Raw genomic sequence first — 20,454 nt, 5'->3', positions numbered from 1 at the left:
ACCACTCAACCCACTCTTCTGCCCCTGAATCCATTCCCAGGCTGGCATGCAGTAGCCATAGCAGGCTGGCAGGCTGGGCTCAGGCTGGCAACAAGGCTGGCATAGGCAATGGCATGGCATCATGGCAACTTGAGGCATGCAATGCTGCAAACTAGTTCGCTCTCTCTCTCTCTCTCTCTCTCTCGCTCTCTCTCTCTCTCTCTCTCTCTCCAATGAGGCAGAAAGGCAGAATGGTGACCACTAACTTGCTGAATGAATTGAAAACCCCTCCTAGAACTCCCCCCACCCTTGCCCCTTCTTCAACCCTTCCCCTGGCCAATGTGGGGTCAGTAAAGAGTGGAAAGAGGCAAAAGAGCCAGTGGGGAACAAAGAGGGAATCGTCAGCAGGTCAGCCAATGCTTTAGGTCACCGATCGGAAGGCTGGAAGGGCAGGAAATTCAAAGAGATGTCAAACACAAAATGGAGACTGACTCAGAGATCGCCACAAAATGGCGGTCCGAAACAACAAAACGTTTTGTAGCCGAAACAGGGATGTTTTGTTTTGTCTACAAAACTTTTGGATATGGAAAACTGGTGTTTTGTCTTGTCTACAAAACACCTGAAACAGGCTGTTTGGGGTACAAAACGTTTTGTATCCAAAACATTTCACACATCCCTAATGGCTTGCCTAAGCCCACCTAGTGAGTTTGAGAGTTTCAACCAGTGTTTTTCATCTAGTGAGGCAAGATTCAAGACAGGAACGTCCTGATTCGTAACCACTGCAGTATACCAGCTCTCTAGGGGTGTCTCTCTAGGGTGGCCAAGAGGCTGGGCTAGGAAAGAAAGGGGCTTCAAAACTAAAGCCATAGGGGGGCACTCTTTGCAATCCATTGGCAGGCATCCAATTAGGAAACACAGCTGGATCTAATGCAAAAGTCCAAGAAGAAGGGAATCTAGACAAACCCCACTAGTAAGTGCAGTAAAGTACAGACCACAGTCCTGTGGAAACTGAAAGGATAATAGTTATAGGAGGGACTTTTGATCATCAGAGGTATCCTGGATGAAGAACGTCCTTCTTGTTGTACTATGTATTAAGTACAGGATGGTTGATGGTATTTGAAGCTCCTGATGTTGTATGTATTAATTCTTGAATGTGTTGAATATACTGTGTTAACTTCATCTATGAGGAGGCAATGTCTCTTCAATTGTGAAGATGAGAGACAATGGTAATAGGGGTGTGCACAGAACTGGTTTGGCCGGTTCAGTTTGAAGCTGAACTGGATTCGAATCGACACAGCCTTGTCCAGTTCTGTATCCACCCGAATCAGGTCCAGTCCAGTTTGACCATCGCACCGAACTGAACCAATTCAGGGGATATTCTTGTAAAGGGGAATCCGGTGAGGATTCCCCTTTACAAGTACAGGGGGTGGGGGTCCCTTTCAGGGGTAAGGGGTGGCTGGGCAGGGGCAGCGAGCAAGTAAGTGAGCTGCTTACACCGCCACTCGCCCTCCCAGAGGCCCAAAGCAGTGCGTTTCCCCCTCTTTTACCAAGCCACCAGTCAAAGAAGGGGAGTGCCCTGCTTTGGGCTGCCGGGTGAGCAAGCAGTAGTGAGAGGCACGCTGGCAGCTGCACTAGCCAGGTAAGCAGCTTACTTACTAGCTTGTCGCCCCTGCCTGGCACCCCTTAACATGCCGAACCGGTTCACCCAAACCGAGCCTGGCTCAGTTTGATCATGGACCGAACTGCCCTGGTTCAGTCTGTGATCGAACTAACAAACCAGCCCCGGTTTGAAGCAAACGACTTCAGCATGAACTGTTCATGCACACCCCTAATTGATAATACAATTATACCAACCAGTAACAGATGGGAGTGGTGCCAATCAGTGGCCAGCATCCAGACTAACCTTCTGTGGACGCACCAGGCTTTTCCAGTGCACAAGGAGGGAGGGGTGCTTCTTGGGGACCCCTCTTTCCCTCTGCAGCCACTGCTGCCTCTTGCAATGACGTCCCTGACAGTTGAGGGAGCCTCAGGGAGATGGTTTCAGGAGGCAATAGCAGCTGGAGAGGTGAAAGGAGTTTGCCAAGAACCATCCCTCCCCCCACAATAAACCATGACCATGGAACACTCGTCTTAGTCTGGATGGAGGCCACTGTCAGCTCAAGTGGTAGTGAGGAGCACAGTGAGTTGAAGAGAAGGAATGCTTTGGCTCCCAGCACCTTGTGAGAACACAAAGCCCTACCAGTGGCTGAGCCAATGGCTAAGACACACCTTGAAGCTACCAAAAGTCGATTCATATCTCTCTGGCATCTTTGGAGGCTCAAGGAGGGAGGCCCCCTAAGAATCAAGGAAGCTGCCTGTTACTATCATTGTAGAGAAGTGTTATAGATCCCTATGGGACACCCTCCCTCCCAAACTCTCAGAAAGGCCCAGGCAGCTCCAGCAACTTTGATGGGGCTGTGCTGGCTCACTGCTTGGTAGTGTCATTCCCCAAACTCCCTTTTGTGGGTTTCAACTAGCAAGCATCTAAATCCATTCTTTCTGCCATCTTTCTCTCTGAGCTCAGTCCCTACCTTCCTGATAGGGGTAGTAGGCTCAGTCCGGATGGAAACGTTGGCTTCAAAGATGCTTCGCTTGCTGGCCACGCCCTCTGCGGGTGGCTGGAAATTTCTCCGAGCAGATGGAGGCAGTCTGATTGACCCCGCTCTCTAGGGACAAGAAGACAATCAGGCAACAGGAGCAGCTCCATTTTCATTGTGAGAGGGAAGGAACATTATTTTCTTCCTAATGAATACCTGGCAGAGAAGCATCTTCCTTTGATTGCAACAGGTATACTTTTCATTCCCCCCGCCAAAGCCTTTGACTCTGATTTGATTGACAACAATTGGTCGATCAATTGATCACAGCATTTATACCCTACCTTTCTATTAAATCAAGATAGCTTACAAGCCACCAGAAAAAAATAAAACAACATAATTTACAAGTTTATAAAAACAGCAACAGCAGTCCAATCCTTATTTAAAAAACATGACTCCAGAAAGCCCCACTGGAATCAAACTGTCTGGAATAGAAAGCTGGGACCAGGCGTACCTCTTGAGAGGCTATTCCATATTTGAGCCCACAAATGAAAAGGCCTCTAGTTATCTGCCAACTCTGATGGCAGAGAGGACAGACCTGGAGAAAGGCCTTAGAAGTGCAACATTGTGCTTGGGCCGCTTCTTATGAAGGCAGGTGAAATACTCTGATCTCAAGCTATTTAGGGCTTAAAGATCAAAAACAGCACCTAATGTCAGGATTTTTCCATATGCATGTTCTCTGTTATTTGTATGGGGCATGCTTCTTTAAATTTGAATGTGTCTGTGTACAGGTTTGGGGGTGGAGTCACTCTATTTATCTCCTCTTCACTTGCTGTCTTGAATTTCAAACTGAGAGATGCTCCCTCTGGTGGTCAATTATTATTATTATTATTTATCATCATCATCATCATCATCATCATCATCATCATCATCCATTTGATTTCTATACCAGCCTTCCAATAAATGGCTCAGGGCAGTTTACAGAGAGAAATAACAAACAAATAAGATGGAACCCTGTCCCCAAAGGGCTCAGAATCACTATCATAATCAAAGGGCTCAGAATTGCTTGATTTGGTCTTTTGCTCTGATCAGGTGGTGTTCCATGGATGAGGACTCATATCATCTCCCCATTGTCATGGACAGACAACCATCTGGTTAGGTAGGACTTGCAACCACAACCCCTCTCTGCGGGAGTGAAGGACCTAATAGGTGTTGGAAGTTAAGGACTTTGCGCTGTCTCGACTCAGACAGTGGAGGACAGACTAGTAAGTCAGAGGGCTAGAGGGTCAAGACATTGGTCATTCCTTCTCTACTGCTCTGACACTATCCCTTTGGATATGTAGATTGCTAATCTCAGGGACTAACTTCCTTCCTCTCGCTCTCTTCCCTACCTGCCCTTCTACCTTGCAACATGGCAAGCCTCTGTCCCTGCACCATGTGTGCAGAGAAGATGCAGAATCCATCTGCATCCAGCTAGATAGATAGATTAGAGATCCTAACTCCTCACTTTCCTATCTAGAATGGAGTTCCTTAATAAATGCCTTATATATTGATTTGAAACTATGAATTGGCTCCAAGTTACTTTACTCTCAGCATACACGCATGCCTAACTAAATTCCGCTGTGTTATGCCTCTGTGCACTCTGCTATAATGAGAAAGGGATTCTCTCACCACAGAGAATTTCCAACAATAGGTTGGTCCACCTGAGAAGGTTACCAGATCCAATATGATTCCAAGAAGTCTTGGAAGGGTTTAGAGTTGGCTCTGCCAGTCAATGCTCTAGTGCAAACACTGGAAAATGAACTCACTAGAGAAATAGAAACAATAGCTCCTAAGCGTCCTTTCTGACATACTTCAAAATTAGCCTCGTGGTATTTGGAAGAACTATGGGAGCTGAAGTGTCGAGACAGACTCAGAAGGCTCAGTGTGAATCCTACAGATCACAGCACAGAGCATACTTGAAGATCTATGCTCTGGCAGTGCGAGGGACAAAGAAGCAGTTCTCTTCTGCCTGCATTGCCTCCACAAATTCATGTCCAGTGGCGTTGCTTAGGGTTCTGAGGGGGCTACTATGTGTCCCCTCCCCCTTTAATTTGAATTTGGAACCATCAAGTCACTCACTATGATGCCTTCAATGACTTTTTTGTGATTAAAATCTCTTGTATTGGGCTGAACTGGAGTCCACAGTTGCTGCAGAGTCTATTGTGGAGGTGTCCAGCAGCTCTTCTTAGAAGATTAGATTGGATCACTTTCAATTTGTGACTCCTGAGGATGTGGACAAACTGCTTTGGACTCTATGTCCTACAACCTGTTCTCTTGCTCCTTGCTTCTTTCATTTGGTAATTCAGAGAGGGCCTGATAAATATTATAAATGCTTCTTTGAGGGAGGACAGGATGCCTCCTTTTCTTAAGGAAGCTATTATTATGCCTTATTTGAAGAAACCATTGGATCCCTTGGAGTTAGCTAATTACAGACCTATTTCCAATCTTCCATGGTTGGGCAAGGTGACTGAGTGGGTGTTGGCCTCTAAGCTCCAGGCAGTTTTGGATGATACAATTAATTTAGACCCATTTCAAACCAGCTTTCGAAGGGGCTATGGGATTGAGACTGCCTTGGTTGGCCTGATGGATGATCTCCAATTGGCTATTGACAGAGGGAGTGTGACTCTGTTAATCCTTTTGGATTCTCGGTGGCTTTCAATACCATCAACCATGGTATCCTTCTGGATCGCCTGGAGGTTTTACGGACAAGACTGTTACCCCGAATCTCCTCCAGAAGAGAGTGTGTGCATTCACACACACACCAAACATACCCCGAAGTCCATTCGAGATCCTTGGAAGCACTCCACACACAAATCGGGCTTTGTCTTCCAAATTCTAGCTTATCTCAATGTATTTCCAAGTTTTTTAAATGCTGGTTTTAAGGAGTTTTCCTGAAAACGCCAGAGCAAATAGGGAGAGGCACTGATGTAGAATCATTAATATGATAAGAGGGATACACTCTTTTAGGAAAGCAGATATAAGCTTTAGAAATCAACCCCCCTCCCAAATTGGCTAGAAGGAAAACACAAAGGCATGTGATGTGAACCTGCACCAAAATAAAACCCAAGAGCAGAGGGGAGGGGCTGCTTCCCTCAATGCCATGAGTGTAATTCAAAGTGGCTTTGCTTCACATTTACCTTGCAGCATGAAGCCATGTGTAAATAACTACCTGGGGTGGGTGGGATCGGGTGGTTACACTGGTTGCGTTTCTACCTTTTTGGTAGATTCCAGATGGTGTCACTTGGAGACTGCTGCTCTGCAAAGCGAAAGTGAAAGTATGGAGTTCCACAGGGCTCCATACTGTCTCCAATGCTCTTTAACATCTACATGAAACCACTAGGAGAGATCATCAGGAGGTTTGGTACAGGATGTTATCAATATGCTGATGACACCCAGATCTATTTCTCCATATCAACCTTATCAGGAGATGGCATAACTTCTCTGAATGCCTGCCTAGAGGCGGTAATGGGCTGGATGGGGATAACAAACAGATGTTGAATCCAAATAAGACAGAGGTACTAACTGTGGGGACACAGGAGATTGTTTAGATCTGCCTGTTCTAGATGGGGCTACACTCCCCCCTGAAAGATCAGTTACGTAGCTTTGGAGTACTCCTGGACCCAAAGCTCTCCCTGGTTTCTCAGGTTGAGGCTGTGGCCAGGAGCGCTTTTTATCAGCTTTGGCTGATACATCAGCTACACCCATTTCTGGAGGTAAATGACCTTAAAACAATGGTGCATATGCTAGTAATATACTATATGTGCATATCCGGTATGCATATATACTATAATGCACTCTATGTGGGGATGCTTTTGTACGTAGTCAGGAAACTACAATTTGTACAGAATGTAGCAGCCAGATTGGTTTCTTGGACAACCTGAAGGGGCCGTATAACATTGGACCAGGACTCACGATCAGTGAGACCCGGTTTTTCCTGCTGAGCAGGAAGAGCGGGCTAAGCCCGCTATCCCCGCTCACGAGCAGGCAGGGAGCCCTGGGCGGCCAGATTGGCCACCCACATGATGGCCGGCTCCGTGATGGAGCCGGCGGGGGATGGGGGGAATGGGGGCCACGCAGCCCCCGCAAGCCCCAGTATGCCCTGCGCAACTGCGCAGGGCATACTGGGGAGACCCCCGAGCTGGGAGGTGGCTTTTTGCCTCCTGGGGGGTCTACTCGTGAGTAGGCGCGGTGCAAAGGCATGCCGCAGCTACTCACAATTGCAAAAAGCAGGTTTGCAGGAGCGCTCACTCCGCAAACCTGCTTTTTAGCAGGGGTTCTCAAGCGGGTTACCCGCGCAAGAACCACTGGGCTCGGCTGCGAGCCTGGTGGTTCTGACGGTCACCAAAAATCGGGCTAACCTCTGCTAGCCCGATTTTTGCTGATTGTGAGAAGCGCCCCATTGATTTTAAAAGAACTGCACTGGCTGCTGCTATGTTTCCAAGTGAAATACAAAGTACTGGTTATTACCCATAATAGAGAGGTAGTGCGCACCTACTTTGTCATGAACCTCCTTGCCTATTAAGATCATCTGGAGATGTCTGGTTATGGTTGCCACTGACTCATTTGGTGGCTACTTGGGACCGGGTCTTCTCTGTGTCTGCTCTGGGGCTTTGGAATAAGCTCCCTATCAAAATAAGAGCATCTCCTTCTCTGTTTGCTTTTAGGAAGACCCTCAAGACACACCTGCTTTCTCAGGCTTTTAACTGAAATTAATTTTAAACTGTTTAATTGTTTTTATCCCATGAAGTTGTTTTAACTGTTTATTCTGTGAAATTGTTTTGTTTTCACTCTGTTTTATATTTGTTGTGCTTTAAATTGTGTACACCGCCTAGAGATACACATATCAGGTGGTATGTAAATAATTAAAATAAAATAAATGTGGCTCCCGGTTTACTCCTCTAAAAGATGATAGTAGCTAACAGTGGGAGGAGAATCTTGGTGTTGTTGGCCATGCAAATGGCCGGCATTCATGCGCAGAAGCCAGGTGAGTAGTGTAGGTGGGGTATCCACCACGCAGGATGTCAGGGAGGTTGCTGCTGGTCCCTGTGGCTTCCAGGTGACTTTTAAAGGTACCTCTCACCACCACCCCAGTGCCAACTTCACCAGCCACCACTGCCTGGGGGCACAGGGGCTGGCCCTGTCTTGTCACCATATTTACCTGCACAGCAGATGTATATCGCTCCAGCTTCTCCTCAAGTTTGGTGCTGCTTGCTGGGAGCCTCATGCTGGCACTAGTGAAGCAGAGACAAATAAGGCAGAATGTGAACCAAATCTCCTAAGATTCCATAGCCCTATTCAGACATCGAGGCCATTCACATGCGCATGCAAAACCAGGCTAAGGGAGCCCAACCTGGTTTTCGCACTCACTTGCGCGGTTCATTTTTGCAGCTCTAGTACCCCAACCCTTGGAGCTGCTGGGAGAGCTGCTGCTTGTCTGGGCAGGTGATCCACACCCACCCAGGGAAGGGGAGATTATCATCTATGGGGAAGGTAGCCTGCCCGCGAGCCCTTCCCCGCAGCCTGCCCGCGAGCCCTTCTCACTGCTCATGAGAAGAGGCTCATTGTGTTGTATGTGCTTACAAATGCATGTACACAGGTACATGTTTCTGTGTGAATGACTGTACATGCATTCACTTCAGAAGTAAGCCTGGGTACAGACCTCCTCAAATGCAAGGTACAGACATGCTGAATAACTGTACCTGCATACACTGTGCACAAACTGTATGTGTGTGTAGAGCATGTCGCGCAACTGTGACTAGGGCTTCTAGGGCTTATATTAACAGTTTATAGTGTTCCCAGAATGAAAGGGGAGGAGTGCTGGTCTTGTGGTAGCAAGCATGAATTGCTTCCTTTGCTAAGCAGGGTCTGCCCTGGTTTGAATTTGGATGGCACTCATGCAGTGCATTATGGGAGCTCCAGGGGGTGGGGTGATGTGTCCCACCCTCCAAGCCACCGCCAGCAGCAGGTAGTCATCTGGGCGGGTGATCCGCCCACCAAAGAGGAAGCCCTCAGTCGTCTGCTGGGAGGTAAGCTCTTTAAGGCTTCCTCCCCACTAGCCCTCTTGCCCTTCTCACTGCTCGTGAGAAAGGGATCAACATGTCTTCATTCATTGCCCCATTTGAATTAGATTCCAAAACACTATCTCCCTAGTTGACCTTAAGATCTACAGTCTGTTTGCACCAACATAATCTCTACAAGAGTTGCTTTCCTATAGCAAAAGAAAACAACTTTTTTTGTCCTTCTTGGACTCTGTTTCTGAACATCAACCACAGTAAGAATTTGTATGTAACATGAAAGCAGTAAAAACACAGTAAAAAAAATTGTATGCAACATTAAAATTCACAACTCATGAACTGTAAACACAAGGAATTAAAATAACTGATATTGTTTCACTTGCTCTGTGCGGTTGATGCTCTGCGGTGCCACAGAGCTAATACTTGGAATGCAATTGACAGCAGATTCTGCCTCCAGTGGCCAATATACAAATTGAAGTAGCTCAAGTTCACACACACCCCTTTGGGGGAAAACAACACAAGGAATTCTGAAATTGTCTTCCAAAGAAAACAAAATAAAGCTTGGTTAACCTCAGCAGTGACGAGGTTGCAAATTCTGTACACATTACAACTGGTGCCATGGCAAAGTGGTCAGCTAATTAATTACACAGTTATGTGGCTAGACTAATTTTTCAGTGTAAGATGGAGCAAGTAAATCTATTCAGCACTTCACTGTGGGCTAAAATGTATCTGATGCAACACTTAGAAAGCTGGTTATGTGCATGGTCAGATGCGACATGCAGTGAACTTGCTACATTCATAAGGCTGGTTATTATCATATCTAGATGGCCTAGAGAGGGAATTCATGGGCTGTTTAAAATAGATTTCCCTACATCTAAAACACATTTATGGAACTGAAATAATATGGCATCTAGAAAGGTCCTGACAGATCCACAAATCCAGGAGCTAGAAAAAAGTGAGATATTATTTCTTTCACTCCATAAACAAACCATGCTAAGCTTTTGTTTTCTGTTGCCAAAGCAATTTGTGGTCGAAGTGCTCTGTACATACAATGCCAACAATCCCATTACATATTAAAATGCCCATAAGAAAGATAATTAACAAAGATGTATGTGCTACGTGCTCAGAACAGCATGACACATCTAAGAGCTCTGCTAACTAAAACCCACTTACCTTCTGCTTAATGCATCCTCCTGTTTGTCATTCCTGGATACCACCTAGAAGCACAAGAAACTGAAATGAGAGGGCTGTGAGATGGGAAGCGCTTGGGATGGAACTGAACTCTGCCAGGAAAGCACCCTTCAAAAGGTATTTCTAGACACAGAAATACTCCATTTCAAAACTAAAGTTCTTACCACTTCTCCACAGGATGTTTCGATGATATAATTGGCTATCACGCAATTTCACGGTTCCATCTGCTGACCATTTGTAGCCAATCCATAATAAGAATCAGGTTTTTCGAGACTGCCTTAAAAGTACTTTAAGGTAGCCTCAAGACTTGATTCTCATAAGGGATTGAGAGCAGATGGCCAGCAGATGGCACTGAAAATTGTGCGGTGGCCAAAGATCTCATCTGAATGCCCCGTGGAGAAATAAGAACTTCCCTTTTCAAACAGTGTATTTCTCCATCTGGAAACACCCCTAATTTGGACATTTAAGACTAGGCAAAATCAGCCAGTCAAGGTGACCCACAGTGTCTAATAAACACTGATGCTGAGGCATTTTTGAAGCTTCTGAAGAATCCATGACTCCTTTGAGTGAAGTAGCAGGGGATGTGATGTGAAGAGTATTTGCAGGAACTACCAGACTGGAAAAGGAACTTTTCAAATGCCCCTCCTTCTGAAGGGAGTACTTCTGCAGCAGAAAAACAGTTGCAAATGCCTAGGTTGAGAATGAGGCAGAGAGATTTGATTCCAGCAAAACAACCTTCTGCAAAAGAGCCAACATTATCTGGACCTGCTACTGAGTGTAAGTGGGGGGAATCAGCTGGATCAGAAATCTCTCTTAAAAAGGAATACTAGGAAAAGATCCGGACTGGAATTCTGTGTCTATTTGAAATGAACTCTTCACTAGCCAGTTTGAACGATGCTTCAAGGGGGATGAACACAGAGGCTCATAACAGACAGAAAAGCGATGACTCCATATGGAGTGTTTCCTTTTCAAATAAGGCATCTTTTCTTACCTTGCTCCTTAATACCTACCCGGAATGAGATAGTTCTTGGACTGATCCGTTTGAATGAACTACTGTAGGTAACCCCAGGCTGAGAGGCTAGTGGGGAGGGCTCAGATCCACCTTGGCCGGTTGGAGAGCTTTTGGCTTCATCAATTTTAGGAATACTTCTTCTTGTGGCCTGGAAAACAAATATGAGTCAAAGAACAATAGGTAGTGCTGGGATAAGAATCTGGGGCTGGCCCAACTATGGTAGTCAGGCTTCCCTTATATAGGTCAAATCCTTACAAAGCAGGAATCAGTCTTGATTGTCCCAGTTGGATAGGCCCTGCCTGGTTATTCCAGAGAAATGTGTCTTACAAGAAGCCCATGTGCTAGTTAGTGCTGGCAGAAACAAGCAACTGCTAAGTTTTATATTATCTTTTTTTTTAAGGGGAGGGGGCGCAACCAATATTGTTTCTTTGGCCTTGTAGCACTCGGTGCATCCTGAAATCAGTTACTGTAGGTGGTTCACACGATCAGCACTAAGGTAGGAGAGACCTCCTAGCGTAATTCAGGAGCTGGACACACTCTCCATTTTTTATTTTATGTTAGATAAGAATAAGGTAGGAGGCAGGGAGCTTGACTGTCAGCCAAGCCCCAGCTGGGTGGGATGAGCGTACCATGCACAGATTCAGTCCCCAGCCTCAGAATGAGGTCAGTCGGTGGGAAATCTTTCTACCCATCTGGGGTTTGACTGACAAACAAGCTCCCTGACTCCAACTTGGTTTTTATCTAACCCACAACTGGAATTCGGAAGGGTGCCCAGCTCCCAAATTAGGATAGGATGCTTCTGTGGTGTTTTTGGTTAATCCATTCCTTGATCCAGGTCAGCTTTTGAATGGGGCTTTAGTTACTTGTATTCCAGTCCTGGCGTAGAGGCGGGGCTAACAAACAGCCAGCACTGGAAAGCAGTCTGTACTTGCCTCTCTGTACATAATCTCTATTTCATTACACTATTCATATTCCTGATTTTACGCCACTGCCTTGTCCTTGCATACAACAGCTCTTTCCCTTGGATTCTACAGTTTCCCCCCAATGTCATTTGTGTGAACTGCCCTGGTGTCTAGCAACTAGTGAGGCTCAACTTCAGTCTGCAATGCATGACCCCTCCTGCACTCCCTCACTCTTATAAATGGCAGATTTTGCAGTCCTGCCACTAGGCCCTGCTCCCTCCCTTGAGCTTTGCCATCCAGCCTCCTTAAGAGTTCTGGAGGTCTCGAATGCTTGCTGTTCCAATCTTTGTACCATTCTGGTGCGTCCAAATAAAAATATGACCAGACTGTGGCTTTTGATTTTTTCCTAATGGATTAATATAGCCACTAGAGGTTTTTATGACCTAAAGAAGCATCTGATCAAAGCTGAGTTGATGCAAGTGATGACCACTGGCTTTTTATGACATCCCTGATAACTTTGACAGGCGAAACTGCAGAAGCAGCAGGAGAAAGGCAAAGCAAGTGTCTATCTCCTGAAATTCAGGGCTATGCCACACCAGCCTATTCAGATGAGTATCTACTGGTGCTGGCTTGGACTTGTCCTCTGGTTGCACTTGGTCATCCTCCAGTGTCCATTAGGCCACTTCCCTGCTAAATCCAGCTCTGATGCCATTGCTGGCAATGCTGCCAGCTTTGGAAATTGTTGACAACTCCATCTCCTCACTCCACCTCTGGCATTTATGACACACACCTCATCTGTCTTTTCCTGGCTCTTTGGCTTCCATTAACTCACTCTCAGACATGAAGATCTATTCACCTGTGGGCCAGAAACAGGTGCGGCTGGAGCAGCTTCACTGCTATTTCTTACTCTTGAGTTAATCTTCACCTCAAGCCGGCTGATGCTCTTACGTTCCCAAGAGGCTCGCTGTGGCTGTTGTATGGCCGCCTCATTCTGGACTGCAACTGGTTCCTGAGACACCTGGGCATCCAGAGCCTTCTGCTCCAGATCAAAGACTCGATCATCCCCCATTTGGGGGTTCTTCTCTTCCTGAGCCAAGTTTTCATGTTTGTCCACTGTTGGTTCCCCCTTCTCCTGACCCAGGTTTTGAGGCTTTTCTGCCACAGGGGCCTTTTGCTGACTCAGGTCTTGACATTTTTCTAACGCTGGGTCCTTCTGCTCCTGAGCTGGTTCTGCGTGGGACTTGGCTTTCTCTTCACCAGCTTCCAATTTCAAGGCATTTGTTGTTGCTTTATCCTGTATCACGTTATTCAAGGTCTCCACCTTTCTCCTTGTCCTTTTGTCTTCCTCCTTATTTAATGTCTCTACCAGTTTTTTCTCTTTCGCCAGCACTGAGCTTGCTGGCTTTGGCGGCTTTACCTCTGGGGAGTTGCGGTTACGGAACCTACAAGAAAAGAGAAGCTCTCAAAATTTAGGTGTAACACTGGGGGGCACTACAGGGTTAGAGTTTATAGAGTAGGTGCATGCATTATTTGTGGCAAGATGTGCCAAGGGGATTCATCTTGGTTATAGAAGGATGGCACTTCCAAATTGGGTTTGGAGGAATTGCACTCCTGTCTTTCAGAAATGTAATGGGTGGGGCCAGGGGGTGGGGCCAGGGAGTGGGGCCTTCATTCATGTTCTATACACTTTTTATCAGAAATGTAGGGCAAAATCCAGTCCTTGACATACACGTGATAATGTGCGTGCAGAGCTTTTAAGGGAGGAAGCTGATAGAGAAGGAATCTTTGGGGAAAGAATCCCACATATGGAGGAGAAATGAAGGAGGAAGAAAAGGTACAGTTATATCATTTCCTCTCTTCTTCCATGTCCATAGGTGCTAATATCCCTTGGAGAGAGAAAGCTATGCAAAGCACTGTAGCCCCATCCCCTGATTGCTGAAACCTGATTTAGGCTCCCTTTGGCTTCTGAGATTTCATCAGCCAAAGCCCACATACTTCCCAGTCTGTTTTGACAGATAAGAGGACTAGAAACTTATTTCACTTACAAAACAAAAAGAATAAAAAACCACAATGAAGATTCTAACATAGTGAATTCAGCACCAATATAAAATTATTTGTTTGTGTGGAATCACAGAAATCATGTCATAATAGTCCTTTGTCATATAGTGGCTAAGATACTGAGCTCTGAATCTCTCCCTCTGCCTCTTCCCCCCTCCCTCCCCCCCTCTCTCACACACACAGAGAATACCATCCTATCATTCCACATTTCAGAAGAGAAGTGAATCACCTTTATTCCAAATCCTCCTCCTGTTTTCTATGTTCTGAAAGCAGAACTTGTCTGAGACACGTAGCCGTCATTTTTCTGTTGTTGCTTATCCATAGCTAATGAGCATGAGCATGTGTGGGAGAGCAAGCAGGCTCTGCCCCAATAAAACATGTACAGCAGCATGCGCAGAGCATTTTCTGCCCGCAATCTGGAAGCACCCCCACCCTCTGCATTCATTATCTACAGATAGCTAAGGATGGAAAAGGACTAGTTTCTTATTCATTCTAGTCCATGCTGCTCACCTTCCAGATACCTGAGCTAACATCCATTAAAGTAAACAGGACTCCGCTGGACTTCAGGATCAATGCAATTTGGGTCAGGTCCTATGACAGCTAGAAATGGGGCCCATTCTCACAACTTAAAGCTAGGTAAGAGAAGCATCCTTCCAAGCTCCAATCCCAAACTCCCCGAAAAATGGTCATGTGCAAGCAAAAATCAAGGTAAGGAGATGGGGAAGTGATCATGTGCTAGCCATGATCTGGGTAGGATGGTGCAGGATATGCTTTCCCTCCACCCTCAATAAAGTGATGGGTAAATGATGTCATTTGGCCATTCCTCCTACCCAGAATTGAGAACAAGCCTGGTCATGAGAACAAGCCTTTATTTCAGCCAGCAAATCTGATTACATTTTCCTGGCACTGTGATCCAAGGCAAGAGTCTCCAAAGTATTCAGCCCTTCTGCCTCTGTCCCTGCACATGCAGACATACCTGTTTGGTGCTCGACTGACAGCACTCTGCTTTGGGCCAGGGGTTTCCTCCTTGGCTTCAGAGGTGGAACTCAGCTGTCGGTGTCTCCGCCGTCGCTCTCTCTCCTGTTCTTCCTCGTCCTCAGCACTCCATTGCTGGGCCAGGCTAGAGGGAAATGCAGGAAAGGAAAAGAATCACATACTATTCAGAATCTGGCTCAGGAATAAGAACAGAATACTTTCATCACCATTAAAGTAAAGTAAAGTGTGTCGTCGAGTTGGTGTAGACTCCTGGCGACCACAGAGCCCTGTGGTTGTCTTCGGTAGAATACAGAAGGGGTTTACCAATGCCATTCTCCTGAGCAGTATGAGATGATGCATTCCAGCATCTTCCTATATCGCTGCTGCCCGATATAGGTGTTAGCGGGGATTCAAACAGGCAACCTCTGGCTTGCCAGTGAAGTCATTTCCCTGCTGTGCCATTAGGTGGCATCACCATTAAAGTTCCTTATATCCCAGAGAGGTTAGCCAGATGTCATCTGAATTAATAGAGTGGCTGACATCCTGATGAATCTAGCAGCAGCATACTGGGAAGATTCACCTTTGCTGCAAAGAATTGTCTTGACATCCCTGCTAAGAGGTTAACACCCTTGCTAAATGAGCAAAGAGGCACCCTTTAAAATAGTAATTCTAATTCTCTTATATTTAGCAGGGAAGGAGCAACTGATCCTATCCAACCACAGCACAGCATCCTTCCAGCAGTTGTTGCTGATATCTATCTTATGTCTCTTTTTCTGTTCTGACTCTGAGCCCCTTTGGACAGGGAGCCATCTCATTTATCATGTATTTATTTTCTATGTAAATCACTCTAAGAACTGTTGCTGAAAAGCAGCATATAAATATTTGTAGTAGCAGTAATAATGTCAGGGTGAACTTTGCTGATCTCTGTTTGTTTTGGAAGTGTCCTGTAACACCCAAAAGTATGTCCCTGAGGGCTGCACAAACTTCGGGGACATATTTTTGCACTCCCACACGCTGCATGCTCTACACTGCAGTACCCTAGAAGCCTTCTGCAGCACAGGCGCACTGTCACTGGCTTAGTCCAGATGTCATCCAATGTTTCCAGAATATCCAGTATGTCAAAACTTCATAAAACAATAGGAATGTTCTGTATTTCTGCCCTGGTTTGCATTTGAATGGGAGGCTACATGTGCAAGCACTATAAGATATTCCCCTTAGGGGATAGGGCCACTCTGGGAAGAGCATCTGCATGCTTGCATTCAGAAGGTTCCACATTCCCTCCCTGGAACCTCCGAGATAGGGCTGAGACTCCTGCCTGCCACCTTGGAGAAGCCGCTGCCAGTCTGTGTAGACAATACTGAGTTAGATGAACCAATGGTCTGACCAATGGTTAGATGAACCAATGGTCTTATACTAAGTCCCCTGCTAACTGAGCAAAGAGGCACCTGGTTCTCTTTATTTAGCAGGGGGAGAGCAACTGGCCATATCCCTCCTCAGCACAGCATCCCTCCAGTGGTTGTTGCTAGTATCTATGTTATGTTTCTTTTTTAGGTTGTGAGCCCTTTGGGGGCAGGGAACCATTTTAATTTTATTTTTATCTATGTAAACCACTTTGGGAACTTTTGTTGAAAAGCGGTATCTAAATATTCATTGTATTCATATTTGTATCCATACAAGGCAGCTTCTTATGTTCCTATGATGCTCCTAGGCAGTGAATCACCAACCTTGGGTGAGTAAGAAGAAGGCAACACCAAAGGGCAACTACCAAAGGAGACTACAACACCAAACTACTCTTTGGTGGCTGCCACTTCAGGAGTCACAAGGGCACCACCCCTTTTGGACCAGAGGGGAATTGATTAAGAGATATAAACAGAGATCTCCCATCGTGAGAGCAGGAGAGGAGACTGGAATAGAAAGCCACAGGCTGATTCTGGGTGTGGGGCACAATCACCAGCCAGGTGTGGATTGTTTTGGAAACTCCCTTCTAGGAATTGTGGATGGTGACTATTTGTTAGTATCAAAATTTGTAATTACCTCATTGTGTATGAAAGCTTGTTAACTGAATGCTTAGTAGTTCTGAAATATTGATATTATTTTTCTTGTAATCTTTTTTTATACGTTTGCTGGATTGTTAATGAAGTTTAATTGTTAATAGTTGAACGGAATAGTCTGCATTAATTTTTATGGATGACTATATTTATTTATTATTTATTATTTATTATTAAAACTTTTATACTACCCTTCCAAAAGGCTCAGGGCGGTTTACATTAAAACACCATTAAAATCAGTTCATAATTAAAACAAAAATTATAAAAGCATAGAACAATGATTAACAATTAAAAACATCATAAAACAACAATTAAATAGTCAGAACAATTTAAAAACAAGTTTTTAAAAGCTGAGAAAGCCTGGTTGAAGAGATGTGTTTTCAGAAGTTTTTAAAAAATTGCCAGTGATGGGGAGGCTTGTATCCCAGCAGGGAGCGCATTCCACAAATTCGGGGCAGCAGCCGAGAAGGCCCGTCTCTGTGTAGCCACCAAACTAGTTGGCGGTAACTGGAGATGGACCTCCTCAAGTGACCTCAATGGGCAGTGGGGCTCATAGTAAAGAAGACGCTCTCTTAAATACCCAGGGCCTAAGCCATTTAGGGCTTTGTAAGTTATAACTAGCACTTTGTATTTTGCCCGGAAACCTATTGGCAGCCAGTGTAGCTCCATCAACAGAGGAGTAATGTGGTCTCTCCGAGATGACCCAGAGACCAACCTGGCTGCCGCATTCTGAACCAACTGAAGTTTCCGGTCTACGTACAAAGGCAACCCCACGTAAAGCGCATTACAGAAGTCAAGTCTGGAGGTTACCAACAGATGTACCACTGTTTTGAGGTCATTGATATTGATTGTCTTGTTAATGTTATTTCATATGAGTAAGGCATTGATCTTTGTTGTATGTTGGTATTGTTATTATTTTTTATAGGTTTTTTAAAAATATATTTTGTATTCATTTTGTTCATTTTGTTTTCTTCTTTTCTGTTCCTGTCCAGGCTTTCATGAGCAAAGGAAAGTGAGTTATAAGAAGAAATGAAATGAAATGTTTGAACAGTTCAGATCCATGAATACATCAGATAAACATCAGTCCAGATGCTGGACTAGGACCGGGGAGACCCGAGTTCAAATCCCCATTCAACCATGAAACTAGCTGGGTGACTCTGGGCCAGTCACTCTCTCTCAGCCTAACCTACTTCATAGGGTTGTTGTTGTGAGGAGAAACCTAAGTATGTAGTACACCGCTCTGGGCTCCTTGGAGGAAGAGCGGGATATAAAATGTTAAAAAAAAAAAAAGAACCATGGCAAAGAGTATAAAGTCCTCTGTCTCTCTCCCAAGTGTTCCACAGCTTAATGTGGGCAGTTCTCAGCTGCCTATGCAATTGTGGGCATCTAACAATGCATTGGTGGTCTTGTACAACAATGTAAATAAAATGTAATAATGTAAATAAAACTTTAAAATGTTTTAAATTTTTATTTTAAAAACTTTAAAATATTAAAATAGAGTTCTTTATCTGTATTTTAAACTGTGTTAGTTGTGTTGATGTTTTAATCATTGTGTTTTTAGATTGTGAACCACCCAGGGACTTCGTATGGGGCAGTATAAAAATGTGTTAAATAAAATAAAGTAAAATACTTAAACTAACATGCACACACTTTGGGGATGTATTTACATTATTTCCAATGGCATTACTGCTCCTCAAGTGTCGGCATGTTATTTTAAGTATTTGTGTTCTTGTGCAAGACCACCAACACTTAATTAGGAGCCTGAAGTAACATGGACAGCTGGAGACCACCTACTTTAAACTGTGAAAAATGGGTCCACAGTCTGGTTTCTGAGCATGAGCATAATGTTTTTCCACTAATCAAATGAAATTCAGGTATATGTATGATCGGAATTTCCCCTCACAACTGTAGTCGTTTTCCCCCCTACCTCTTAATAGCTTGCTTGCTTGAGCTATCCTCTGTGACTTCCACAGCACTTTGCTTCTCTTCAATTCTCCTTCTCTGCCTCCAGTTCTGCCTTCATACCTCTATGACCATAATCAAAAACCTCAGTGGCCCCTGCAACTCATTTGACATACCCAGTAATGCAACTAAAGGTGTTCTAAAGAGGGCATACACTCTTAATGGTCCAATATCTCCTGTGTTCTGGAATTCACTGCCACAAAATATGGCAAAGGCTACTAGCTGAACTGGTTTGAAATAAGGACTAGACACTTTTGTGAATAATAGGTCTACCAATGGTTCTTAGACATGATGGCTAAATGACACCTTCAGGGTCCAAAGCTATATGGCACAGAATACCAGTTGCTGGGGAGCAACAATGGGAGAGGGCTGATGCCCAGAAGGCTGATAGCCTTGGACCCTGGAGGTCCCATTTATTATTATTTTACATTTATTTCCCGCTCTTTTTCCAAGGAGCCCAGAGCGGTATACATGGAAGTATGTATCCCCACAACAACCCTGTAAGGTATGTTAGGCTGAGAAATACATGAGTGTCCCAAGTCACCTAGTAAGTTCCATGGCTGAATGGGGATTTGAACTCAGGTCTCCGCAGTCCTAGTCCAACACTCTGACCACTATACCGCACTGGTGTAGCCATCATGAAAGAGCCATTGGTAGACCTATTATTCACAAAAGTCTCTAGTCCCTATTTAAAACCAGCTAAGCTAGTAGCCTTCGCCTTATTTTGTGGTAGTGAATTCCAGAAAATAGGAGCTGAACCTGGAGGTATTGGAGCATTGGGGTGTATGGGTATGCTTATGGGTGACCCAGAGGCACTGACAGCCAGTGTGGTATAGTGGTTAATGTGCTGGACTAGGATGTACCTCTGAGTACCAGTTGCAGGGGAGTAACAGCAGGAGGGAGGGCATGCCCTCAACTCCTGCCTATGGCTTCCAGTGTCATCTGTTGGGCCACTGTGCGGAACAAGATGCTGGACTAGATGGGCCTTGGGCCTGATCCAGCAGGGCTGTTCTTATGATGGCGGAGATCCAAGTTCAAATTCCCAGTCGGCCATGAAATTCACTGGATGACTCTGGGCTAGTTACTTCTCTCTCAGCCTAATCTACCTCACGGGGTTGTTGTGAAGATAAACAAAACCTGTTCTGGGTTCCTTGAAGGAAAAGCAGGATATAAGGGTAAAAATAAAAATACAAAATAAGTCTGGTGATCACTGTGACAAACACAGTGTTGAACTCAGTGGACCTCACAGAGCTGTTCTTATGTTCTCTGGTCTGATCTAATTAGGCTCTTCTTACATTCTTATGGTACATGTTCTTACTGAGAGTCTCAGAAGTCTCTAATATGCACCCATCTCCAAAAAGGGTCTCTAAATTTCAATCTCTGAATGTGGTAGTGAGAGAGAAATTCTACCAAATGTGTCACACATTGCAGCTTGTGATGTCATTTGCAATCGTTAATACTGTAACACAGGGTTTCTTAACCTTGGGCCCCCAGATGTTGTTAGACTACAACTCCCAGAATCCCCAGACATGGCCTTTGTGAAACCTCCCTCCAGTGGTTACTGATCCCTGCTGGATTATCTGATCATGTTAATTTCTTAAGAAAGGTAAGAGTCCATGTGAGAGGTGGGGTGCTGGGGAGCTCGGCATAAAAGAGCAGAGGAAAGCCAATGGTGCAGCTGTCGGCATGGGCTCTGGT

General features: G+C 45.1%; 1 protein-coding gene across 1 annotated transcript in view; it reads right to left on the bottom strand.

Annotated features, from left to right (window-relative positions):
• Positions 1-20,454, bottom strand: part of LAD1 (ladinin 1) — a 67,556-nt gene that overhangs the window by 5,874 nt on the left and 41,228 nt on the right. The window contains exons 4-9 of the mRNA XM_053245852.1: positions 14,748-14,891; positions 12,570-13,155; positions 10,810-10,959; positions 9,782-9,825; positions 7,753-7,825; positions 2,550-2,684 (exon numbers count right to left, since the gene is read on the bottom strand). Of these exons, the coding sequence (XP_053101827.1) occupies positions 2,550-2,684; positions 7,753-7,825; positions 9,782-9,825; positions 10,810-10,959; positions 12,570-13,155; positions 14,748-14,891 (1,132 nt within the window). The remainder of the gene's footprint in view (positions 1-2,549; positions 2,685-7,752; positions 7,826-9,781; positions 9,826-10,809; positions 10,960-12,569; positions 13,156-14,747; positions 14,892-20,454) is intronic.

The sequence above is a fragment of the Hemicordylus capensis genome, chromosome 4 (genome assembly GCF_027244095.1).
Source record: "Hemicordylus capensis ecotype Gifberg chromosome 4, rHemCap1.1.pri, whole genome shotgun sequence".
NCBI lineage: Eukaryota > Metazoa > Chordata > Lepidosauria > Squamata > Cordylidae > Hemicordylus > Hemicordylus capensis.
This window is presented reverse-complemented; position numbering and strand designations above follow the sequence as displayed.